This window comes from Amphiura filiformis, chromosome 20, assembly GCF_039555335.1.
Source record: "Amphiura filiformis chromosome 20, Afil_fr2py, whole genome shotgun sequence".
In the NCBI taxonomy this organism is placed as follows: Eukaryota; Metazoa; Echinodermata; class Ophiuroidea; order Amphilepidida; family Amphiuridae; genus Amphiura; species Amphiura filiformis.
The window spans coordinates 13,329,510-13,357,421 of NC_092647.1; the positions used below are offsets into that span (position 1 = coordinate 13,329,510).

Sequence of the window (27,912 nt, forward strand, 5' to 3'; positions counted from 1 at the left end):
GCAGTGTTTCTATATATTTCATGATCAAAGTTTTAAAGATTAAAAACGTCTAACTTTATTTTGATATTAACTTTCGTATTTACTTTCTTAAATACTATTTTATACGCGAGTAGTCTTTGTAAAAATCGGTTTTGGAGTCGAAGAATTTTACATGTTGAGTGGCGTACGAGTATATGAGAGTCAGTTGTATGAGGGGGTAAACACACAAAATTTCATATGGGCATTATTTTGGTCCCCACGAAATCTCAATTTTACACTATTTTAGCCAAAGGGTGAAATTTTATGTTTACCGGACCAAATTTCAATTTTACACTATTTGTTTAAATTTTTGGGTTGCTTTTAGGGGGACGTTAATATAAAGTCTTGTTGTACAACACTTAATAATTATTATTATAAAACAGAACCATAGTACCGTTTGTAAATATTTCTATGTTATTTCAATTCATCTACTTATGTGTCCATCATACTTTCCATAGTCATGATAATAGTGTCCAACAAAACTAGTCACAACCGTGAAATGTATTTAATCCTGTGACTATAATACAAATCATGTTTTTAAAATAATTGTAAACACAGTGAATGTTTTATTGCATGAAGAACTGTCTTTAAAAGTGCACCAAGTTTAAGACGTATGTCCTGCAAATTATACTTCATAGTATCTTGCAATATGTCTTCAACAATAGAAAACATAAGTAGAAATATATGCGTCTGGCTGAAAATAAAGTCCACTTTCAACAAAACTGAATAGGCCCTATTTCTGTGTTGCATCGAATGTATGAAATAGGAATAAGGGGCTAGGGGCGTAGTCATGTTATTATTATTTTTTTTGGGGGGGGGGGGACAAGATAAATAACAAAATCCCGGTTGCACCGTTTTTAGAGAGACTGTACATCGACTGGTAAGTGCAATAGCTGCCATGTGAACATAATTATATTTGGCAATTTACGTACTCATCTACACATGGTACTATATAGCTACACATGTAACGTATTTAAGTTACCAAAAATGGCTTTATCATGTTTATTGAGATTATGGACAATTTGTTCCTTTCCCCTTTTCGTTTCCTTTGCCTTCCCGATTTTCTATTTCATTTTTTGACAGGTGATCGTTTTTCTAGGCCCTCACACGGACATGAGAATGGCCAGAAGAACGATGCATTATGCATGAATCTGTACCTGCAAGAAGATTGTACATGCACTTGATAGATTTTATTGCCATATCAATATCATCTTGCATTATCTTCAAATCCACGTCCCTTTCTTTAACTCTTCAAATGACACGGACGATCACCTTAAACCCATCAAAGATATACCGACCAATAACTTTGGAATAAAGGCTTCAAATAAACTCGGAAGTTAACTTGAATGGGATAAAATAAACATCTTTTCACAAAATATTGGATTTTCATTGATGTTGTTCCTGGTTCAAGAGTTATATTGGGTGTCTTTATGGTGACCTCTTATAGGAAGGCTACTCTGGACAGTTAGCGGCAACTTAAAAGCAAAAAAAGATAACAGTACTTATGATTTTTGTTTGTAACATCATCATTATTGAAAATGAAATGAGTTTTTAAGGTGGTGCCAAATAGAAACAAAATGGGTTTAGTCCGTCGTTATAAAATTGTATTAAAATATGAACGACCTACCTTTCTCACCAGGCTCTTCTTCTTAAAGCGTTTTTGAGCATAATAAACATGCTATGCGTAGTATATGCTCATCTGCATGCCCATGAAAAACGCAGTAACTGCATATAAAATATTATGCAGATCACGGCCTTTTGACTTTCGATATTTTTGACCAGTCTGTTTCCAACGCAATATCTGTATACAGGTAAGCATCATGGTAATAGCGTAGCCAGGATTTTTTTCAGAGGGTGGGCAAGAGGTGGGGATGGGGGAGGGGCAAGGCAAATTTCAAGGGGGACTTTGACGAAAATTGTCAAAAATGGGCTAGGGCTTAGGTTAGGGTTACGTTTAGGGCAGTTAAGTTTAAACTTTATAGCATGAGCGGGGAATAGCATTGTAAAAAATGATCGTAAATTAACGGACGCCCGTATTTCGAAATTTCCCGTAATTTTACGGGAATAGAAAGCAAAACACCTTTTTGTGATTAGAACCACCTACCTACCTCCACCACCCATACACACATTTACATGTAATACTACAAAACATGTGTATCACTAACTCCCATTTAATCCTGCTTAAACACACTGAAAGTAAAATTTAAATTCCGTAATTTTACTTTCAGTGTGTTTAAGCAGCTATAGGATTAAAAAAGGTGTTTTGATTACGGCTGGTTCCCGTACAAATACGGGAAATTTCGAAATACGCGTGTCCATTAATTTACGGGCATTTTTTATAGTGAGGAATATACAAGTATCCACTATGTCCACCCGAAGGCTTCAAAAATAAGATCAGGATTTCAGGATTATTTTCTTTTCCTTAGGTTTAGGACTATGATTAGAATTAGGTTCAGGAAGACAAGGGTAATAATTAAGAAATGTTGATGATAAGATTAACAGAGGCTAGGTTTCACAATAACAACTTGACACACTGGCAAGTAAGTTCAGTGTTTGCCCGCTATGTTCACAACTTTCAATCGCCAACGAGCAAACGCATTTATGCAAAAAATATACATAAGTTTTATCATGAAAGTTACAAAATTGATGTGAAATCTCTAGGAGTTGAGGGTCACCTTAAGCCGGTGTCAAAAGTCGATTGCTCATTTCACTGCCTCCTGATCTGACCGCTTAAACCCACATTGAAAGAGAACCACTTGTTAGCGGCACCGTTTTAAAACACATCTCTATTCATTTCTTTATTGGAAATATCCAACAAGTGAAAAGAACGATTTAACCTAGCAAATAAAGATTGGAGAATATCTTCTTAAAGATAAGCGATTATCTTCTTATGAATGGAGGATGCTTCTTGTTGGAGAGAAATTGATAGGCGCTTTGCCTTTGAGCAACCACGCGTGTACATGTGGTTAACACTCCATATATTGCCAATAATAATACGCAATATTGTATGGATTTTTTCCTTCAAAATAATGATCTATACGGACCATCCATGTTAACTAGCAATCTGAATATTATGATGCTTCTTATTACGATTTAATGTTTGATTTACGATTTGTTTTGTTACATCATCAAAATATTTGAAAAGAATATTTTATTCGCTTTTAATTTGTCACAAAAACTGACAGCAGCAAACATTTTGCTGTGACGTAATTTATCTGATTGACTAAGGTAGCAACAAAAACTCACTCACTTGATGAATAGCTAATCAGTCTGTATTGCAAACTTTAAAACAAGAGAATAAAATTGATCAAGTAGTTTTTGGATTTAAACCAAAATGACATCTTGTGAACCTGGTATATTAGTCTCGTTCCCCGCCGGTTTGTGCTCCTTCGACAAGTCGGTTGGAAACGATGCTACGCAGAATTTGAACGCCGAAATATCATCTGCAAATGCCCTGACCATGGACACCATCGATCTTTGGTTTGTACTTAGGCTAAAAATAATGCCATGTCTCATAGTCTCAATGCCCTTTGAGACACATAGCATTTGTTTTGAGCCTTATCAAAAAAGGGGAAAATTCTCAAACTAGCATGACTAATTTTATTTAGACCTCAAAAGAATATCACACAAAACAATGTTTTTCAATTAATGATACTTTTCACTTAGTTTAATAACCATAACAACATAAAGGACTGAATAAAATGCCAACGATTATTTTGTATTCTTGGAACAACAGTAACCAAATTACAAAGCAACAACATATATTGTGCATTACATTTAAATTTAAACAAGAACAAAAATAATACACACGAATTTGAAAATGCCTATAGATACCAATAATTTAATAGTGGAATATTTAGTACTGGGGCACGTCTCAACACAAGTACATGAAATGCGTGTATGAAGCTGCATTCCAAGTAGGCCTACATGTCAATGCAAAATTATGAAACATGATCTTCATTCATGGCGTTGTCTTTTTTAAAGGTAGTTCTTGTTAATGCGGATTTACTCGACGGAAACCATCCACGATGGGTTATTCTGTAAAGCTGAACTGTTACGACGAGCGATTGGTATTTGACCAATAAGGTCCCAACGCAACAAGCACCGTACCTCATTGGCTAAAATCCAATCGCTATCGCTCGGCGATGTAGTATAAATTCAGCTTAAAGGTAACATTGCATATATCATGTATACACTAATTATTACTTTTTCAAATGAAAGAAACTAACGGTAATTCCAGGCTCAGCTATTATTATCATAATTACTGTTCATGGAACAAAGCTTGAAAATTCAATTCAAACACATGATGGGATTCTAAAACATATGCATCAAATTCAAGATGTCCGAAATTTTGGACTGAAAGTATAACCAATATTTTTTACTGGTAATTTGTCCAATGAACATATGACTTTAAAAATATTGACTTTTAAGATCTAGACGTCGGAATTCGTGGCTGGGAAAAAATATGGAATTTTGTTCCCGTCCAGAGTATAGGTGTACACTTACTTTTTGGAATAGCCCGTTAAATGTTCAAAATGCTATTATATGATCTTAATTAGACCTATGATAATTTCGTGATTAAATTGTATCATGTACTAATGATGATGATAATGTGCAAAGAAGGTTAAAGGATTTAACTTCGTATCAAACAATGAAAATTATAATTTTTGGAAGGATTATTTTGTTTAAAAAAACCCATTTCTGTTAAGGTATGTATTCGGCCATGGTACGCGGATTAAGAGTCTTTGGAACGTGCAAGGGAATCCAAAATTCCAAGTTCCACTATTCATGGAAAAAGCTTGGAGACCCATCATAGATATGAAAAACACGAATTTCTTACCAATTAACAAAGATATAAATGACAGTTTTTCCCGATTTCGGACGGAGAATAACCAAATTTGACTGGTAATTTCACTGTTTTGAATATTGTGCTTATAAAATTTAGATTTCATGTGATAGGCCTTTATGATTGGGGAAAATATTGAATTGCTTACTTTTCATTGGAAGTGCGTTACTTCTGGAATAGCATCCTCTTTGGTTTTAAAACGTAATTTGTCTTAAAACAAAACTAAACAAGTTGTTTAACAACTTGTTTAAAAGTTCAAGTAACATTTGTTTTAATTTTTAAACAAGTTAATGTTTAATTTTACTTTTGAACAAGGTAATCAGCGGTTGTTTAAAATCCTGCAAGTTGTTAAAACTTGTTTAGAACATACCGTACAACCTTGTTTAAGACAACATGTTATAACAAAAAACTGAACAATGTTGTTAAAACAACACTTTAAACAACGTCTTTTTAAACAGCAAAATTTTAAACAGTGTTTAACAGTGTACATTTCAAGCACCATCTGAAATTTGACTGTACTAGTACATACATTTTATTTGTGTTTCCCCAAGTACAAAATAATGTATTCAACCATAGATTTTAAATACAATCTATGATTCGACATAGCAAATATTATGCGCATTCAAGTTTATTTCTGTGTGTTTGTGTAACTGCATTTTGTCACAAATTCGCAGTCACTACACTCTCAAAATGACACTAAACTCATCAACTTTGATAAGATTGTCTTGGGTTCTTTTCAAAAATGACCCCAAAAATGAAATTTGAATAGTTTGTCTTGTCAGATGGAGACTTAACCATTAACAGAATCTTGTCAAAATGAAATGGGTAATCTTTTCAAATAATGTTGGAGATCTTGTCAATTTGAATAATACTTATTAAAATAAACCGGAAGCTATTCATTTTGATAAGATTGTCGGTTCAAAGTGATAATATAGGCCTACCTAATCAAAATGAATAGTTATTGGATCAAAATAATTGAGTAGGGATTCTATTAAAATATTATACGAAATTATAGTGCACCAATAGACCATGATATTCGATCCAAATTTCATATTCAATATTCAACTTCAAATGCTGAATTGACACTGCAAATAGTGCAATATGTCTTTCAAAACTTTATGGCATGTACATGAACTAATTTTCAGAATCAGACACATAATCTGAAAATACATGTACGTACATACGTATACATTTTTGTAAATGCTTTTTTTGCTATATATTCAATATACGATACAGTTATCTTTGAGTTACGGGTCAACATTATATACATATAATAAACCTCATTTTGCATTAATTGTTTCACGTAATAACATCAAAATCTGTAAAATGGTTTCCTTAATTCTCCAAACCAAATGTTAACAAATTTAAATGGCATTTTGCTTTGGCATCGCTGGTACGGTATCGAGGACGCATGGAAAAAGTTTTGAAAAACTTTTTAAAACTACTCACAAGGATCCACAACATGCTCATCTATCAAGGCACAGTTCTTTAACTTTACACATTCACTGGTACTGAATGATCTTTGAAAATATGGGTACAAAAACTCAGAGAGAAACGTGAGGTCAAATTTTGCACTCTGATTGTTTAATTGAGGTTATTGAATTATGCCATAGAGATGAGGCCATTGTGGTCCATGAGTGACCTGCTGGGCTATCATTCTTTTCTTTAAAAATGATCGAATAAACTTTAAATTGACACACTTATACACACAAATTACGGTAGTTCCCTTTACCAAGGCAAGACATTAAAATTTTCATATTTTTACACAAATTCAATCATCAATTGGTTTACAAGAAATCTCAATTTGATGAGGATAAAGTGTGGATGAGGTTGAATGAGGTAGCCAATATTGCTATATCTTATACTTTAAAATCGCATTTATTGACTCGACATTATGACCTCTGTTGCAATTGTATCTCAATAACTACTTTTGCAATGTGCAAAATAATCACAATAATAGAGTCTACGTGTTACGTTGGTCTCATCAGAGTTCGAATGATGTGAAATCAAAAATATTGCACTGTACAAGTTGCTGTAGTTTTGTTTGAATGTTAAGTCATTTTATTTTCATTCTGCGTTGCAAATTAATGGAATACATTTTCATCGTACAAAGACCTCACGTGCTCAATCAGAATTTTCCCATCATGATGCAAAACAATTTTTGATTGTCCTCCATCGTGCCCGTACCAAATTCAATGCAATCTAAACTTTGAAATTAAAAACAACAACAAAAGTTTTCCTCCCACCCGTACAAGAGAAAGTATCAACTCTTTTAAAATAAACAATGCTATTATGCTAAAGAGGAAGTTCCTCTGGGTAAACCAAACCTGCCTGGTTATCAAATTAATCAGTGACAAGGTTATCTCTGAATTTGACAGCTGCTAATTGATGTTTCAATGTTATTGCATCAATTAGCAGCTGTAAAATTCAGAGATAACCTTTTCACTTATTAATTTGATAACCAGGCAGGTTTGGTTTACCCCAGAAGACTGCTGTCAGGCTTCTTCTTTAAAATGTTTTGCGTCAAGTTTAAAAATGTAGTTTGAAATTACTTAAACGTTTTATACACTTTAAATAACCCTTTGCCGACATTTTAACGTTTTCTGTCAAACGTGTTTGCTTTTTAAACATGATAAACCTTATAAGCCGCGTAGGTCTATACCGTTATTATTAAACGAAAAGCCGTTTTCAAATATCTATGCAATGTCTTCATCATATAAAAGGCGTATATAAATTGAAAAGCCCCATGCCATCAGTTGCAATAATTCTGATGCATCAACATTGCATTGTGTATTTGTTATAATATACATGATGAATTACACGTATCATTATAAAACAATCAAATGATTTCTAATAATGATTTTAAAAATCAGTAAGTTGATTATTACAGCATTTTGATGCGCAGGAGTCGCTACGGGTTGTTCATACCATGCATGGCTCTAGTGAGTTGGGGCCTTTTTTTTCAAAACACATATCTCAATGGATTACACGTCTGTATGTTTTCTCCAGCAAATAGTCCCTTTATAATTGTACATGATGTTAACACACCTCCTAATAAAGAACATAATGACCACATTGCAATCAGATTTTGGTTTAGATGTTACATCTGCATGAGCAAAATGTATAGAGATACAAATAACATGTACAGTTACTCCATGGCCACAGGTTAACACCAGGAATACAGTTGCTCCACGCGGCAACAGGTTACAGGAAGACATCACCATGCTTGTAAACTTTCCATTAATTGTTTACAACATTAAAATAACTATTGAGTTTGCATGTTTGAGACGAGTCTTTAGAAGAGCCATACATTGCTCTCCTCAAAGTCTGTATAGCCGTAGCCTATAGTGTCAGAACAATGGGCGACTGTCTCTTGGGGTCGTGCGGACCGGGGGTGCGATAGGATTCCATTACCTTCCCTCGTCGGAGTACCGACGAGCGACGTTTCGCCATCACGTCCACGCTAAGATCTACATATCGTTCATAATCTTCACAAACTAAACAAAAACAAAGTTATCATGCATCTATAAGAACTTGAGTTTGATGCTGATGATGTGTCCCAATCTGCTGCTGATGATGATGTTGATGCTGATGATCACCATTCTGCTGTTGCTGACCATTGGATGACGACGACGACGATGAGGATGATTTCTTTCTATCCCCACTCGTAGTTTTCTCTCTTTCGGTCAGTTTCTTCATCTTCATTCGTCTATTTTGAAACCATATTTTGACTTGTCGTTCGCTGAGGTTTAGTGCCGTTGATAGTTTGGCGCGTCGGTCGCGTGTCAGGTACATATTGAGTTGGAATTCTTTTTCTAGTTCATAGATTTGTAGTTTGGAGTATGGTCGACGTTTTGTACGTCTTGGTGTTGTTGTGAAAGTTGCTAGTAAACTACACGATGAAGCACCACCTGTATAATAGCAAATGAAACAGAAAAAGAGACAAAATGTGATGAGCAATTTGAATGATAACGATTTAAAAAACAGAGAATGTCAAAATGCAACAGTGTAATGGTGCAACCAAGTGCACCAAAGAGGCCACGGGCAGGACAAGATATGCGCCTCGGCGTTCAACTTCTTAAAAATGATATGCCACCTGTTTATTGATATGCCTTTTCCCTTTTCCTCAGGGAGAACCCCTTATACACCATGGCCCCTCTCTACATATCTATCCAGTGAAAGTATTACTAATATTGTAGTTTCGCCACTGCATCGGTTGCAGATTAGGCCCGTGCTCCATGTCCATGCGGCCGCGGTTTTCGGTGAAGATTTCGGCGCTTGATTGTTTATAAATAGCTCTATATAGTTATCAACAATGATGAGAAAAAATTGCAATACACTTCCATTTTTGTGCAGCAACTGGTAGTACTACAATAAAATGTTTGCATCTCCTGCAAATTCATCGAGACCACTTTATTGCTACTTATTTGCTAGTGATGCCACCGCGGTGGCATCACCGCCACCATTGGCGTCTGCAACATGCCTATACATTTGCACATTTCGCGGCCAGTCAAGTTCTTCATGGATAATGATGGATTCGTATAAACATTATAATAATCAGACGTACCATTATTAAAAACCGTAAAGTAAATTAATCTGAAATCTTACAAAAAGTCCCGTGAAGATATGCATGAACTCTTTGCGATGGTTCGTTACAATAGCGGCGATACATTTTGCATTTGCATGCCTTGCAAAAATATGGAGAATAAAAAAACGTATAAATACTGCAAATAGTACGTTCAAAATATCGAGTATAACATGTAAAAAAGGTGTGGCACTTGACGCATTTGACAAATAAAGGTGCAACACTAAACGCATTTGCGTACGTAGATGGAAAGAGGCCGGCAAATAGCAGTCTTCGTGAACGCAAGATAGCAATCACGTTAGAATTTCATCATTTTTCGCACGCTGAACTAAATAAATGTATTGTGTTTTGAGTCTTTTACGTTAAAATATATCGGGAAATCAAGGTATGAATATATAGGCATCTTCATGATTTTCAATCAAACCCAACGCAACTTTCAAATGAGATATTCGGGAACACGCCGCAGTCACAGCGCCAACTTACTTCCATGACCATGCGGGGAATACTGCGGAAGGTTCTATCGACACAATTGCATGGCGTAGCGATTGTCATTCCAATCATGTACGCGGAGCATTTAGTTTTAACTAGAAAATAATCATTATCGAGTCTGTAACAATTCACTAAATTTCAAATATATCAAATTTTAATAATAAATGAACGGAATTTCTAAACAATTTCGTTTCATCAATTTGGGATAAGCATAACTGCACTTTCAAATCTGCCGTACTTTCAAATTTCAACACTTATGTTTGTGATCGACAAAATGGCGATATGATCGATACAGTTTCACGCACTACCGGTATGTTCTTAATGTCACCACGAATCAATGATTCATGATTGAAACTTTACTATATCATAACTTGCAAACATTAAATGATCTCAACTAAAAAAAACTAACTACACACATTTAACATTTAGAGCTTAAGTGGTTTTATTCATCTTCATGAAGAAATTGAATAAGAGATATGCCATAAAAAGAAACAATTCTATTCTAGTGTTGCGCAGCATCGATATCACAAAGTCGAAACGCCGCGCTGACAAAAAAATGTGAGAGTGCAAATCGAAGGCCCAAGGGACATTAACGAAATCTTCGTATTCTTATATATTCATGAAGGAATATCGAATTTATTTTCCGAGTACATGTTATAATGATCTAATAAAACAATTCTGGTTATACCTTTATGGTCACATCAATTTATTCTCATATATGGTAATCATCGGCTGAAAAGGTTATGCCCTATAAACATGTTGTTCACATGCCGAAAATGCCCATCTCTAGCTTAGCTTTCCTGAAGAGTTGGGCCATGCAAATTCCTCATATGACGGGGGTTCGCCACACCTCCCGAGTCTATTTGCCTTTGCTAGTTCCCAACTTCCCATATACACTTGGGTAGAAGGAGACAAAGGGAGTAGAACTCCATTAAAATTCCTTGCCTTAGAGCACACGGTTTATATGGCACTGACCGCCGGGGTTCGAACCGGTTCACTGTCAAAGGAATCATTTTATCCATGATATGAAGATTGCAAAAACTCAACAAAAAGTATTGCTAAAAGCAAGGAGATGGGAGGAGAAGTTTTTATACACCGCGCACAAAAAGTAACCGAACACTTCAAACAAAAGAAATATCTTGAAGACACTTCACTTCAGGTACCATAATAAAGTAATCATTAAGATGAATAATTTTGTTCTGCATGTTTTGATACCTCGTTTGGCACGATGCGACTGTTTTTCCCCAAGTTCTAACGAACTAAATGGAAAAAGCGAGCATTTCAAAAGTGACACATTTCTTGGGCGTTTTGTGCACAATAAAGTACTAACCTGTTTTACTGTTGTAAGAATCTCATCTCAATAATGCACACAAGTGACCAAGTTACGATCTTCTTTGGTTAAATCCAAAAGTATATCACTCATGGCGCAAGCATCTGACTTTTGCAGAGCAGAAATGAACAATGGTATAAAATAAATGCTCTTGTCGCTTTTTATATACCTTTGTTACACGCGTCTTGGTTTATATATTAACAATTTAATTTCCAAATTAATGTTATAAATTGTTATTTATCTAGTTTATCTAGTATAAGAGACATTGATAAGCTGTAATAAAATGGATATCACCATATCAAATAACTTGGGGTGTTTTGTATTTTTCTGCGCTTCGACAACTTGAATGGCAGACTCCTTGTTCAGCAAGTAAATAAAACCGTAAATAAAAATCATTCCTACACTCAAATAGTTTTATGGGAATTTTGAAGGCTTAGCATCCTCCAATAGTTAGCCGACTTTTATTGACAACAATAAATGCTAGGGCACGCGTCTAAAAGGTATTATTGTACAAACTCTTCTTTAATGCAACATTGATAATACCAATAATGATATTTAAACCGATTGGTCGTATAAAGTTACCGCTGCGCTCTCTATAAATACAGTGTGGTTCGATATTTTGGAATAAGTAAAAGATATCGATATGTTTCAATAAGGTAATAAAAGTCACGGTAGTAAAATATAGTATGACTATTTAATATCATGTTTATATAAACATTTTAATATGATCTAGTATTATTAGGGAAAACAAACACGACATAAAATAAGCACTTTATAATCACTTCACTGGTGGTGAAAGAAACGTAAAATATATTAAGCACCTCATCAAATTGATTATATATTTTAGGTGTTCATGGTTGCCCATCCGTGATGCCTTCTACCAAGTAGCAATCCTACATCTTCTCTATCATGTAATAATATTTTAGTGTTCAAAATTAGAAGACAAGCGTAATTTTCTCAGGGAAAAAGGGTCATAATCATAAGAATTGCGACGCTTAATTTTTTGAAGTCAAATCAAAAACTATTTTGGATCTGTTACTGTTAGAAATTAAAACAAATAATGTGCATTAAAACCTGAAAATCAGTCGGCTTTAAAAATATCCAAATTTGATACCTGGTTACGGATAGATTTTGAGAAAGCTACAAACAAAACCACGTCTTCAATAAACAATAACGCACACCAATTACATTCAGGCCAACCAGGTATATAGCGCGTGACATTCCATAAAAACACCTGTGCGACAGCAGGGTTGGGCATGATTTAGTGGTTCATCCTCATGTATATTATACCCATGAATCCAACCAACAAGTTTATTCAGATTCAGAAAAGTGACATGAATAATAAACGTTATACAACTTCTTTTCAGTTTCCTAAAAGTGATATAATGCAACAAGCAACAAAATTATTCATGTTGGCTTCTTATACGCGTACAAAACTATAATACCAGTTTAAGCCCTGAAAAGCAAACTTGATCTACACCGAATACCCTTTTTATAGATTGAACCACCCTTATCTTTGCACTTCAAATTATTTTGACCATTTTGTGAGAGGAATATATGATATTACTTGTGATTAACCTTGTCCCAGCACATCCCTTTTTAAAGGGATTTTTATTAAGATAATGGTTTCTAAGATACAACCATGGTAAGGGCTACAGTCTTAACAAACTAAAGATGGCCATATATTGGGATAGCAGTGGAAAACCTTATATGAAATTGAGTTTTTGTCAAAGTTAGTATTTTCGGATATACAAACTTTATAACATAAATCATGGTATTTTTGCATTGATAGTATAAAACCGACTTTTATATTATTTATCTTTGACACTTTCGTGACAAAGAGAGAAGGCCACGTAATAATAGAGGAGAGGGTAGAAGGAGAGCAACAAAATAAACGGAAAGCAAGAGACAGCTAAATGCATGCCGGATGCCGAGAGAGCCCAATTTACTGCACGGCAATCACCCACTGTAGATTTCAAGCAAAGATTCTTTGTTGCAAGGTGCGCTTTCCACTGCCCGGTACTCCGATGCAAATAACATTAGTTTTTCATGATGGCGATAATCGCTATATTTTTATGATGTTGGTGTGAGGGTGTGGCGTTCCGGCGTGGAGAGGGATGCGTGATCATCGCGATGGGAGAAATGGACGAATTTAGGAAGATATCTGTTCAAGTCATAATATTAGTAATAGTAATTCGTAGTTATTGTATTAATACACATAATGCATGTACACAATGTAGAAAATGTATCTTTTTAAACCTCATTATTTTGTCTTAAAATACACAGAAATCCTTCCTGAAAGTTGTTACTAATATTTTATTTCATAATTTATAGCAAAGAAGAACGAAATAAAAATTTGACCAAAATCGTACATCATGGCGTTAATGTTTCAAATTGAAATGTTATATCAATCTTGGACATAGAAAGCGCGCCGATCGTTTTTTTTTTTTTTTTAACTCTTGCGTATTATTCATGTTATTTTACTGGCGCGGCCCATGGCATGATTTAAGTTTAGAACCTTTAGCGTAGCTGCATGTAGTCGCATTCAGTGATGTATCGTTCGAGTCTGGTCGCATTACTCAGTCGTAATTTACGCAATTCAAGGGAAGGTACGAGCGAGCGATGTCTTGACGTAACTTGTTGAACCACACCACCTGGAATGATCATGGACTAGCTCATAATTAATATTCACTTTGGTCATGATTTGCGTATCATGTTTTGCATGGACGGTGTGCACGATCGTATATTGAGAGCTGGAATCGGCCATGCGATATTCATGTCTACGTTTATTGAGAGTTTTTACAACTTTCACCTGCAAAAATCTGCAGTCATAAAATTCATCTCATTTTATTACAATCCCATATTTATCATCAAATTTTGAATTTAGTTGGAGACATGTCCAGCCTTGTTCCTTTGTTTGGTAAATCTATTTCATTTATAACAATCAGGAATTTCCACCTTAGGTACCAACTCAAAAAAATAAAACATACATAAATCATCAAAATGAGAATACAAATCATTTGAATTTTGAAGCAAGGAATTCAGAAATTAATTATAAGTGTAAGAATAGGCCTAACATTATTTTATGCACTGTAACGCGGTCATGTCGCACAAAAAGGATAGTTCTTTTTCAGTGTTCCTTTAAATAAAACTGATTAAAGATACATTTTGGGTGGTGGCTGGGGGTGGGGTGATCTGGCGCGTGTCCATGTACGCCTTCCAATGTGTACTCCAAGATGTACGGTACTTAGATGTCGGAATAAATAAACTGATTTAAAATTTGAAAAACTCATTTTGTTTTCCATACATGCCGTTTCGACAAAACAAGTTTTTCTTAGAATTTCGCTATTGAAACTTTTAAATCTGAATTCTGAATTTTGAATTCCAGATGAATCTCTTCTATAATGTCTTAATGTCTTAAAACAGTCTTAATGAAATAACAGAAATGCACACATAAAAGACCCCCTTTCTTTCATGGTCTGACTATACGTAATTTTCAAGCATTTTTAACCGAGTTTTGACCATTCGCAATTCTGACTTTACCACGTTTCAATGATAAATGGCAAACGTTCCGCCTAATTAATACCTAATTAATTTCAACTTCAATCTCAACAAGAATAAACATGTTTTGTGATCATTTCTGAACAAGATTCACAGATGTTTCGCAACTTTTGTGCAGCAGTATTCCAAATGGGCAATAAGACCAGTGCCGGGTGTTGTTTGTGCGCGTGTTGCTATCTACTGAAGATAGTAACAAATTAGCACTGTCGCCGCTCGCTTAATTAAATACTCCTCATTGCTTTTGTGGCAACTGGGATAATTGCGTTTTGAATCGACATATATATATGAAATGCAGTTAATCATTAGATTTTATATAATATCTTGCCTCACGTCGATGTTAATGACATTACATTGAACACATCGCACGCGGGATGCTTGAGTAAAATTGTACTTTCTGTGTTTTACACGAATACTATATAGCCAGTTATTAGAGCTGGTCTAGTCTGTTCATTTCTTAAACAAAGCTTTAAAACTTTTATAAGTACTATCAGTGAATGAACTTAAAAATAACATTCCTTTAAATACTGGGTCAGTGGTTCTTTTTTGGAGACAACAAATGTGTAAAACATTGTAAAAGTTTTGATATTCGAATCCAAAAAGGGACCAAAAGAAACCAATAAAATATTGCTTGGAATTAGTATGGTTTGGGTATTTCTGAAAAGGGCTCGTACAACGTCTCAGATCTCTATGCAAAATCACTGTATATGTGAACAATGTACGTCATAGATTGTTGAGATATTGTTTTGTTGACTTAAAAGAACATGACTGTACATTTACTTTTGTTAAAAAGTAGGACCCAATACATCAGATCATCAGAGTTTTTGCCGCAAAGTTTTCTGATAAAAGTAGGTTGCTTAGGCTTCAAATCATATAATTCATATTGGCATTAATTGAACCCGCAACCGTAAATGAACCATAACGATTTACACGAAAACACAAAAATAAAGGCATAATAATACCGAAAAATGATTGTTTTCACGCTAACACGCACAAAGATGTCTGCATATAGCGAGTTGACGTCGGCATGAGGGAGGCAGTTTTTACCAGTAGAAATTCTCCATAATAAACGGGTTCAGTGTCCGCGTATGTTTATGAATTGATGTAAGGGAAAGTTATATGCGACTTGTTAATACCAGTAATAAAATTTTATTTTATATCTCTCCTAATTAATTGGGTTCAACTTTAATTTTGCGTAAATTAACTAAACTAGGCCTACTTTTGAACTATTTGTATATGACGTTTTGTAAATATTCAAAATTAGAAATCTTTTGAAGCGACTACAGACTGTTCTTAACTTGAACAAATAATTTTCATATATTGCATGCACAATCATGTACACAAGCCTGTATTGTTACACGAATTCATAATTGTCCCTGTTTGCGGGCTTGATTTATCTCGTGCACATCATTTATCATATATATGTCGCATGATGACAATTGTCACACCGATTCATGATATTATTTTCACAAGTCATGCCATGCCAGGGGGGAAAACAAGCATTTTTCATCCTTTCAAATTCAAGTGGACCTAGAACTATACATTGTATTAAAGTTGAATTTGCCATCACTCAAATTGACATGATTTGTGCCGCATTTACCACTAAACAACAGCTTTAAGAAAAAATACTTATTGATCCTATAGCCTGGATCCCGCCTCCCTCTAAGATACCTTAATCCACCCCTCTGGCTATTTCATCCAGGGTTCGATCCGTGATCTCACCAAAATGCAGTCACGCAAACTTAAGACTCAAATTGAAAACAATCTTATCTCCCATGTTTAAAAAGAATACAAATTTGTTGCCAATAAAACATTATTTGCCATGACGACGTATCCACCACACTTTAAAGTCATATTTTGTTGCAAATTCTTAAATAATTACCCTCTATTTATCACATGTCATAACCTATTGTATTTATTCCAGTTCACAACAAGCTAAATTCCCTTTGTCTTTTCCGTAAACAATACATCGAGGTTAGAGTCACTGTTATTCTTTTCTATTTATTTCGCTGTTTCTTTCTTGTTATTTTTTTCCGTCGAACTTTTTGCCTTTGGCGAGCGTTGCCAAACTTACTAGACCGTCAAATTATGGAAGATATTTTTGACACTGTTTTCTGGCTTTGAATAAGTTGTATTAGTAAAGATATGGGACGACTTTGTGACCCCAAACAACTTAATCCTACCTGAAAAAGTGCGCAGTTTTCTATAGTTTTGTACTTGGTTATACACCTGCACGGTATGCATGCATGTCTAGCATTTTAGACAATCAAAAATATCTGAATATCATATCATAATTCATAATGCACTTCTATATATTTTTAAATCATATCTTTAGTAATATCTCAGTCACACTGTCTTGCACAAGTTTCCAAATTCCATGGGATCTGCTAAAAAGGTAAAATACCTTTAAACCTGAGATCGAGCTGTATGATTGAACTTTATTATTTCAGTTAAAACCATGGAACATGTACAATGTAAGCATGTACAATCAAGTCATCATGATCTTTCTGTTTTTAAATGGTCTATGTCATGATAGTGGTGTAGCAGTGGTTAATTTTTAAGAGAGGATGTGGTCCTCCATGTATATGTGATACCTGTCCAAGTATGTTGAGGCCTGAGCTGCCCCAACACGGGAAGAGTGTTTTTTTGTCCCCGTATGCTAACTTTTATAGACACTTTAAGGTGGCTTTATAGGCTACGGTGTCATCACAGATATAATTGGAAGTGGTGTCATGCACAGAATTTATTCAAAATGATATAGGATATGTGTATTGATGAGAAAACCTTACCCTTTTGAAGAATGTTAGTTGAAGAAAAACGCTATTGATATAAAAATTATTAAGGTACACATGTAGCCTACCAATATATTATGATCTACCAATGACCATGCAATATGTATGTAACATCCAAGTTCCATCATTGATCATGATAATCAACACATTTTACGTCGTGTGCTTGCGTCTCCAGATTCCCCCAATTCCTCCATTATACATCCCATGACAGCAATCCAAGATGCATCATTGGCCATGTCTTTTCGCCAACGCATAGGGCGCTGGTACCTAATTCTGAGATGGGGTTTGTGTACACTAAAGATTAGCTAAGATTATAGCCTTCTTCTATTGGTATGAATTATTTTTTTTACTTCTCGTGGTGGAAATGTTTTTGATGTCTGCTAATTCGATTTGCAAGGAAAAGAAAGTATGTTTTGCCGTTTCAACGAACGAAAACGATTGAGTATTGCCAAAGTTATGTTTGAATTAATTATGACTTAAAAAGTTATCATAGGTTAGGCCTACACATATAAACATAAACTTGTTCAGCAATCAGCATATCAAAAAATGACATGGTCAAAGCGGGGGAATGATCACGAGGTCATATCAGTGGACTACTGGGCATAGCATGATGTTTGGTTGCCTGTGAGTGCATAATTGATATGTTGATAACAGATCTAATAATGTTGTGGAATCAAAATCTTCATTATATGGACCACATTGAAGTCAAAGTAATTATCTATCATATCCTGTATCGTTTTATGGATAAAATTGACTCAATTGAACAATATATCCCATATTTTGACATGCACTTATAGAAAATAAATAAATTATTGTCTTACTTTATAAATGATAAATACTGTAAAATGACACATAACTAAAGTGAGGCCAATTTCTATCTTTTTTATTTGATTCATAAAATTACATTCAACAAAATGATTGAAGACTGAGAAAACACACAATGCAGACTACAGAATGGAGTAGGTAAGATGCCATGTCCATAGCTTTGCAGGAGTTTCGGACTAACAATCAACACATATAAAAAATACAGTTTAAAAGTGAAGATTGTAGTGAATGATCAGTCCTTTATCATGTGCTTGCCACTATCTACTTTATAGTAAACTATACATTGCGAAATAATATAAAATTATTTTAAAATAAAATGTGCATGTAAGTTGAGTTAACATAGCGAATTAACTAACAACTGCAGTGTATTTCTTGATTTTTATAATAAGCATGGGTAAAAAGCAGTAAAGACAAAAATACAGAACAATTTGGAGTAATGAATTAAAGAGTTGACAGGAGTTATAGGAGTTAATGTGTTTTGCTGTTTCAGTGTGCATGTTCTCACCATTGATGGTTTGGTGAACTGTCATGTAACATGGATGTAAGCGTGATCCTAAAAATGCCTTTCACGGTGACCCAAACTATTTACAAGACCTCTTCTGCATTGACGCTGGCCTTCCCTTTTAAAGGGAATTTTTATTAAGACAGTTCTTGTCTAGTTATGACGCGGATGGCCAATGATAAAGCTGGGCCACTTGCAATGAACTTCAAAATGCCAAAAGCTCACATTACTGTCAGGTAAATGACGATGTTACTGTTCACGTCGTATTTTTGAATATTGTATAAGTTACACCGGCAGTTGTAAACAACATCAACAACAACAAAGTGGACAACAAAAATACTTAATAAAATTAACACTAAAGTCAGCAATAAAATTAACATCACAACAACTCGGAACTACAACCTGTTTCCGAATTATTATTTTGATATTTCCACAATCTTTAAAGAATTGACGGGGCATTATATTACGGCTCTGTTGATGAAACTATTTGCAAATTTTACGATCTGTACTTTAGATTTTATGATTTCTTTATTTCTATTGAGAAGAATTCTCGTAAAAGTTTTCAGACGGCTATTTGCAATTGGTCTAAATATGATTGATGGGTTCAATCAAAAGGTCATTGTGATTTACATTTTGGATTTTAATCGCCACTAATTGTTGTGAAATTTATTTGCCCAAATAACAGTAACAATTTCCGATGTAGGAATTTTTAAACAAGCCATGTTTTTCCTCGTGTTGAACCATAGTGGTTGAACGTGATCAAAAATAAGATTCAGGTCTTACGAGAATTGATTGGTATCTTAGTAAGTATTAGTATTTTCTGAAACTTCTTCGTTTCATGGTTAAGGTTGCTCGTCCACGAGATGTTATTTGTTTGCACTTACGTACTTCTGAATTCTGCTGGGGCATGACATAACTATACCGCTTAGGCACAAATTAACCCGGGCAAATTAATTAATTAATTAAACCAACATATCGCTCTTAAATGTAAATGGTGGCTAGCCTCAGTTTTTCTTTATAAATCCACTCTAATGATTAATCTATGCACTTCAAAATAATTATTTTTACAGTGTTATTAATTAAAGAAATATGATATTGTGACCAACTTAGACTATAGTCGATTTTTGATAAAAATAAAAATATGTTATTTGATCATTATGAACGCATTCAGTTGAACTCGAAATTATACTGATTTTATTACATCAAAATAGTATTTATAAATAAATACTGGTTATGAAAAAGTTTATATAATTATATAGTGATAGTAACAGTCAAGTATACGCAGGCTTATCAAAATACAACATATTATATAGCACTTGGGAGGGCGAGTTAGCGCAGCGGTAGTTCCCTCGCTTTGCACCACTGAGGTCCCGGGTTCAAGCCCGGCGCGGCCCAAGGACTCATGTGCACTTGGTTTATCCCGATTCCATGCTCGCTCTCGCAGGTTTTCTCCGGGATCTCCGGTTTCCTCCTGTATCGCAAAAATCGGTGATTAGTTGTTTGGTTATCAAAAAAACTTCCTTCACCCAATTGAATTTGGGGAGCTGCACAGATAATTGGTGGATGTTACAATGCGGATAGGTGTGCGCCGTTCGGCAGCAACCTAGTTGATGCGATCTGATTGTGATGATTCACCATGCAGCGCGGCGAAATTACAGCGCTTTGAGTCCTCTAAGATCTGGAGAAAGGCGCTTTATAAATCCAAAATTTATTTTAAATTTATTTACTTGAATACTGAACAGTTCTGATTTTAGAATCTACCAGTTTAATAATCGCGAAAGCCCGAGTGTAAAATCACCTGGGAAGCCAACAAACAGAGGGAGTATGGTGACTAAAAGATCAGATGTGAAAATCTATCAATTTTGCACAAATTGAGTTTTAAAGAGTATGCACAATGGACTACGGAGAAGTCTATGATCAGCTTGGCCCAGCACATCCCTTTTAAAGGGATTTTTATTTGTCTCCTAAATTCTTATACATTTACATTGTAGATCTATATAAATGTATATTGTGGTGTTTTTCTTTAAAAAGAAGTCTACTTAATCCAGTCACGTACAAGATATCTCCAGGTTGCCCTACTTGTAGACCAGGTTCAGAAGTCACAAAACAAAACCTTGTTAAAGAATGCAAGGGCATGGATTTTGGTGTTTTCATACATATTTGGCAGCTGTGCCTTAAAGTTCAAAATAGTTTTGAAAACCGAAATCTTTTGACTTTGTACAATGTAAGACCAGTTAATCAGACACCGAAGAATGATACATTGGAAGTGAAACTTGATGGCATTCACGACAGGCTTTGGAACAAAACAATATTCAGTAATTGTTAAAAAGTGACAGGTCAACGGAAACAAATTAGCCATACTGGTAAATTATGAAATTACTGGTATTATTACACATTACAATACTAGCAATAGGGCCTGGTATTTCGTGTATCGTGTGACCATGCGATGACGACGTCGATTGGGATGATAACGATGGTGATAGATCCGGGGGGGGGGGGGATAAATCCTCCAATATTTTGCCAGGGGGTGGTCCATACTATCACCCCCCCCCATGTTGACACCTGAATATGCGTTTCTGCCAAATTAACCTCATATTTGCCCATTTTAGCCCCAAAAGTGCAAATATTCCTGATGATAATAATAGATCTGATGATAATGATGAAATAATCACCATCATTGTTATTATTATCATTATTTTTATTAGTAAAAATTATTATTATCATTATTTATTATCATCAGTGTTATTATTATTATCATTATGATAATAATTATTACCATTTATCGATATAATAGTTATTTATCATTACTTATCTTTATTGATTATTATTATCATTATTATATTATTATTTTAATTATCATTATTATATTATTATTTTAATATTAAATATTATTATTATTAAATACTATTGTTATTATCATCTCTATATTAGGCCGAGTAAAAATAAAAATAAAAACACGTTTATCGTCCGGATTTTCAATTAGGACGAGCGGCTTTTTTATCGAAATATTGGTGTACCATTATTGTAGGGCTGCTAAGAATACGCAATTGCGTTATTTGCGCCGCAATTTGCGTATTTTGGCTCCAATTGCATTTTTGGCAAACATTTTTTTTTTTTTTTTTGCGATTTTTAATTTTTTTTTCGCGGATTTGGAGAGTCCCTGGACATAACATCAAGTGCTACCATCATTTAAAAAAAAAAAAAATTGGAAAAAGATACAAAAAATTACAAGTTTGTATCCGAATGGGACCAATTTGTATCTTGTGTTCACTTCAAAATCTATCTAAGATATAGACTTGTGTACAAAACCAATGCATTTTTATATCATCAATAGACTATGCAGTGAACACAAGTTACAAATTGGTCCCATTTGGATACAAACTTGTAATTTTTTTGTATCTTTTTTCCAATTTTTTAAAAATCAACCACAAATGATTGCAGTACCTCACTCTAGGTCAAGGGACTCTCTAAATCCGCAAAATATTTTTTTTAAAGCGCAATTTTTTTTTTTTTTTTTTTTTTCGCTTAATTTTTTTTTTAATTTTTTAATTTTTTTTAGATGATGGTAGCACTTGATGTTAGGCCCAGGGACTCTCCAAATCCGCGGAAAAAAATTAAAAATCGCAAAATTGCGTTTTTTGGAAAATCGGGGTGCGTTTTTTGGCCTCCAAAATCGCGTATTCTTAGCAGGCCTACATTATTGGGCCCTGTATTTACTCATTTAGCGTACATAATAATATAGAATAATGCCTGAAAAAGGAAGAGACCTTTTTTTATTATTATAATTTTGTTCTTTTAGGTACAAGAAACCCCCTCTAATGATAACCGAACCTTCCATAAGTGTTTCTTTTATATTGGGCAAGGTTTAAGAAAGCATCTCAACTTCCTGGACATCTTTCGTCAAAAGTTATATTACTGTAATTTAAAAGTTATAACTGAGTGGCCTTTCTTTTCCTTGCTCTTTTTCTTCACTCTGTTTCTTTCTAGTTTTCTCTTTTACACCGGCCAGCATGTTTCTAAGCTTTTAAACTTGGCTTGAGCATTTTGATTGAGCCTGGTCCCATCAGGACCCACGTGTGTGTCCAGCCGGTCCGACTGGTAAACAAATAAACTTGTAGGCTATTTAGGCCTAACATTAGATAATAATATAAGACAAACAACCTTTAATACAAACATATAGGCCTACTATAAAGTACAAGGAAGTCATCGTGAGACAGGATGTGTAAACTATATCATTCAATATTGCATATGGATTTTCAATACAAACTATCCAATATCTCAGATAGGATAAATGCTAAACCCACAGGCATTTTTGGTTGCCATATTTTACACTTCGTCATTCATCCCCCATTCATCATATGATTTAGATGGCGTTGAACGTTTGACTTGTAGGCTATATGATGAGGACAATAATGTAAACCGTTTCCATGAATTCCATCATCACGCACTTTTTGACCAAGATAGAATACTCTGTATTTCTATATATTTTATCCAACTGAACACATTCCAATATGTTCTGCTCCCCCCCCCCCTACTTTAGCCAGTTTGGCTACGGTCCTCTTTCTGTCATTTTCCTTTTTTGGGTTTGTGTGATGTAGGGATGATGTATAGCATATAGTTTACTGGTGAATTTATTCAGAATAAAGCTCGTTCAAATTGACATATAACCTAAATCAGTATTAGTATGATTACAGAGAGACTGAAATATGATTCGGAATCGGTTGGTTTGGAACCCGTACATCTCTGATCTCCAGGACCAGGCCCCATGGTACCGTGTTTAGGTTTTACCAGCAGTCCTGCACGAAGGAAACTGTACATGTATGCATAATGTACCTGGTTATAGAGCACAGTGGTGCAGCGATTAAATGTTGACTCACAATCGGAAGATTGCGGGTTCGAACCCCGGCGATACCATCGTGTTATGCACTTGTTCAAGGCGCTTTACCTCATTTGTCTAGTCCCACCCAGGCGTAATGGGAAGCTGCTAGGGATATTAATAACAATCAAAAAGTACTGAGAGGACTCAGAGGAGCTGCATAACAGTTGCACCCTTGAACAAGAGAGAAATGACTCCGATGTATATTTCAGTGGATAGCGAAATATTGCTGTAAAGCGCTTTGAATTCACAAGTTGGGAAGGCGCTATAAAAATACCAATTTTTATTTCATTTTTTATTTCCAAACACATTTCTCTTGCATTTGATCATCTTCTACTCTTCCCTAGAAAAATCATTATAATACCAAATCTATACACACCATGGATTTCACCATATCACGTCCAAGCTCACATTGGGCGCCCCATTCCTTTTTTAAAGGAATTTTTATTATTTATATGAGCCAAGTACAAGGTTGTTGTCAAGAATCCAATCAAAGAAATACAGCTTTATGTTTTTATAGATAGATCGATGGGCACTTTCTTGAATTAAGAACATGTTCTGTGTACTATTATATCATATTGAGTGGGCCAAAGTACACAGATCAATGTGCATTTTGTTTGAAACAAATCGGACATAACGGTTTCATAATACGTAGATTTATAATTCCTTTGTTTTGTTGTTTTTACCAATAATCAATTCAGTTAATGAACTAACATAACGGATGATACGTAATATTTGCCAAGATGTTGTTAAATAACAATGCATACCTGTTCATGGTACTTAAAGTTTGCAGGAATTAACCTTCAAATTGAATTTAAGTGTTTGGGATTTGTCTATTCGCTCTAAAGCCGTTATCTAACTTTCATCTGCATAATTAATGAGCTAATTTGCGTAAGTTCTAATTAATATTAAGCAAAAATACAGTAGACGTTTACTAAAAGTCATTTAGACCTTAATTATGGAAGTAAAATTTCCTATGAACCCGAGAAATATTAATAATATTTTGAAGAACATTTATGAGAACTTTTTATCAATTTCCCTTATCATCATCGGTAAAAAGTAACGAGAAAATACAAAGAATACAGGTATTTACAAATGTACGTCGCACTGTCTCGAAAACGGGGCGTTAGATTTGTCTCAAATTTGAGATTGACGATCGGGGGATCAGACCCAAATTGAGTAAGTAAAAATGGCTATGAAAGTTTATTCGTGAAATATAGGAAAATTTTTGGAGAACTTTTATAAGAACTTTTATCCCCGGGCTTTTATCCTTATCATCATTGGTAAAAACGAGAAAGTTCAAAGAAAATTTGCGTCGCTCTGTCTCGAAAACGGGGCAAAAGAATAGATTTATATTGTTTCAAATTTGAGAATGGGGATCAGAAATCCTTAACCATTGTGATATAAAAAGCTGATGTAAAGCAAGTTCTCAGTAACTTAACTTTGCCTATCCCATCCACCTTGAGTACATAAGGTATTATCGGTATACCACAAAATGTGAGGAGGGGTTTCACCCTGTATACCAATTAACTTGATATGCCTGAAACTAATTACACAGATAATTTCATTGAATTACTAAGTATTGCATTAAATTAAGTTACGTTGTCAATAAAAGAGGAAAGTTTCTTCTAAACAAATGAATTAACTATATTATTGTCTATCTAATGACATGTTGGATGGACACCTTGTCGACCAAATGGACAACACCCTGCAATGCTGATATCACACAGCTGCATGCAACAAGTATCTATGCCATGCACTGTAAAAATGGTGTCTTGGCATCATACCGTATGTAAGACATGTCTTGGCAATAGACGTGTCTTGAACAATAGAAATAAAAGAAAATAGAACCATTAAAAACATAATCTAAGACACCGTAGACATGTCTCCCAATTGATGACAAAAGACACGTCTTAGAAACCCAAAGTATCTTAAAAGTATCATAAAAACATGACCTGTGAATAAGTGTTTTGCAAAGAGACGTTACTTGAACATATCTTGTACAGAGCATGGGCGTATAAGATTATTTAGTACATCCATGTACAGAGACATGACTTTGTGTCTAAATGGATACACGTCTCCCAATTGATGACACATATTTAATAAGTGTCTTTTGCCAAGACACCAGTTTTACAGTGTGCACACAATAATATGTCGAGAAAAGACTTCTGGTGTCCTCATCAAGAATGTATTTAGCTCGGGTCTTAAAAGAGCTGAATTTTGAATTATTTGCTTTCACAGATGTACCTTAAAATGACCAATGATATGTTTATTTTCTATTAAAGAAAAAAATCCCTATAGTATATTAAATTTATGGTGTAACAAAGGAAGCTCTAGTGTTGACGGAGACGACATAGTTTCACGTTTGTCATATTTTATCAAAGGAAATATTGGCAATTACAAGTTGAATACGGCTTCATGTCGCTTTGAGTTTGGTATATGAAACAACTGTGAGTTCATTTATCATCCAAATTGTCACCCAGAAAATACCTATAGGTCATGCAAAAATACTGGGAGTTAATATTTTATATTTCGTTGTTATTAAGGTCTAATTAGCCTTCGTTAATCCTCAACTAAAATGAAACTAGATGTCTTACGCCCATAACAAGAACCACTTTATATACCACTTTCATCTAATTAAGTCTAATTAACTTTTGTTCCTCAACTAAAATTAAACTATAGTTGTCTCACACGCCCCTGGTATAACTAGAACCACTTTATAAATACCACATTCATCTGAAATTTGCCTCACACCCATAACTAGAACCACTTTATAAATACCACTTTCACCTAATTAAGTCTAATTAACTCTTATCTTGTTCCTCAACTAAAATTAAACTAGTTGTCTCACACGCCCCTGGTATAGAACCACTTTATAAATACCATTTTCATTACAAAATTTAATGTGAAATTGTTAAGAGATAATTACATAATAATATAGGTAATTTAAAAGACAATAAAGTGCATGTAATCAATGACATGGCCGAAATATGTGATGTCCTTAAGTTACATGTACTATTACATGCAATTAAATATCAAAATAATTGTCTTATAAAATTCAGCTATCAGACGTCTTCGGCCAATTTAATGACTTTTAATGACATTATAAACAAGTCGTGAAACGACACATAAAATGGCTTCCCCGTGATGACTTCTTTCAGAATGAATAAAAGAATTTTAAGTTTCAGAAATAATTTTGAGTATGTACGCGCGAGGTGCTATTTTATGGGCATTTTTTACAACTTCATGTCAGAAAGGGTTGTGTGAAGGGTTCAATCTCTGTATACTTTATGGTTTACTATGAAAACTTACCGGTCATGTCATGAAGAGGATATGCAGAGTTGTGGAAATTGTACGCTGAACTGTAGCTATTGGACAAATACTGTTGTTGATGGTGATGGTGGGAAGGATGTGACGATTGTGCCGTTGCAGCCAGAAAACTTGGCGAAACATTTCCAAATGGATTGTACTGTCTTGCCGCCGCAGCCGCCGCTGATCGGTGATGATCCGCCGCCGCGCTACTCCATGGACTCGATACACTACCGGCAACATGGGGGCTCAGTTCTTCCAATGTTTGGGACGGTTCCGTAGGACTAGAATAATATGACGAATAATGATATGCCGATGCCGGGGTATCGGAAGTTGAGTTTGTAATTGCGCTACAAGAGTTTCTTAAAGAGTTTCTTGATGTGGAGGAAGATCCATAGAGTCCATTGACGGAAGACGCGGAGATTCCGCGGTATTCTGCGGCACAACTTTCCATACTTGTAGGCCTTGTTGGCGACCACCCTTGATCCATACCAAGCTGCATCATCGCTCTTCTAAGGTACACTTTCCACTACCAAACACAGCTCAACAAAACATATGATAAAAATTGAGATGAGTCAGAGTATCACAGACTTCAAACGCGACGGAAAACTAAGTGGATTTAAATCAGACTCGAAATACTGGGGTCAAACGGTCAAATTGAGAAAAGCAAAATTTATGATATTAACAGTATAAGCGTCAGATAGATTGTGTGGTGTGCGTCACGGCATAGCTAGGTTTTATTTTGTGTGTCATTGCCGGCGTTGCGACTGACTGACGAGCGA

The 27,912-nt window shown here is 34.8% G+C and overlaps 1 protein-coding gene across 1 annotated transcript; it reads right to left on the reverse strand.

Annotated features, from left to right (window-relative positions):
* Positions 1-4,081: 4,081 nt before the first annotated feature.
* LOC140142821 (uncharacterized) lies at positions 4,082-27,912 on the reverse strand. The gene is made up of 2 exons (XM_072164829.1): positions 27,134-27,912; positions 4,082-8,775 (listed from the first exon to the last, which is right to left on the reverse strand). Exons 1-2 carry the CDS (start codon positions 27,633-27,635, stop codon positions 8,381-8,383), a joined length of 897 nt encoding a protein of 298 aa, XP_072020930.1. The 5' UTR covers positions 27,636-27,912; the 3' UTR covers positions 4,082-8,380.

Bases quoted from the DNA above. Each gene is read 5' to 3' on its own strand.
- LOC140142821 (XM_072164829.1), bottom strand. From the start codon at position 27,635: ATGATGCAGCTTGGTATGGATCAAGGGTGGTCGCCAACAAGGCCTACA. The intron at 8,776-27,133 runs GTAAGTTTTCAT...GCTATTATACAG, and splicing joins TCCTCTTCATGACATGACCG to GTGGTGCTTCATCGTGTAGT.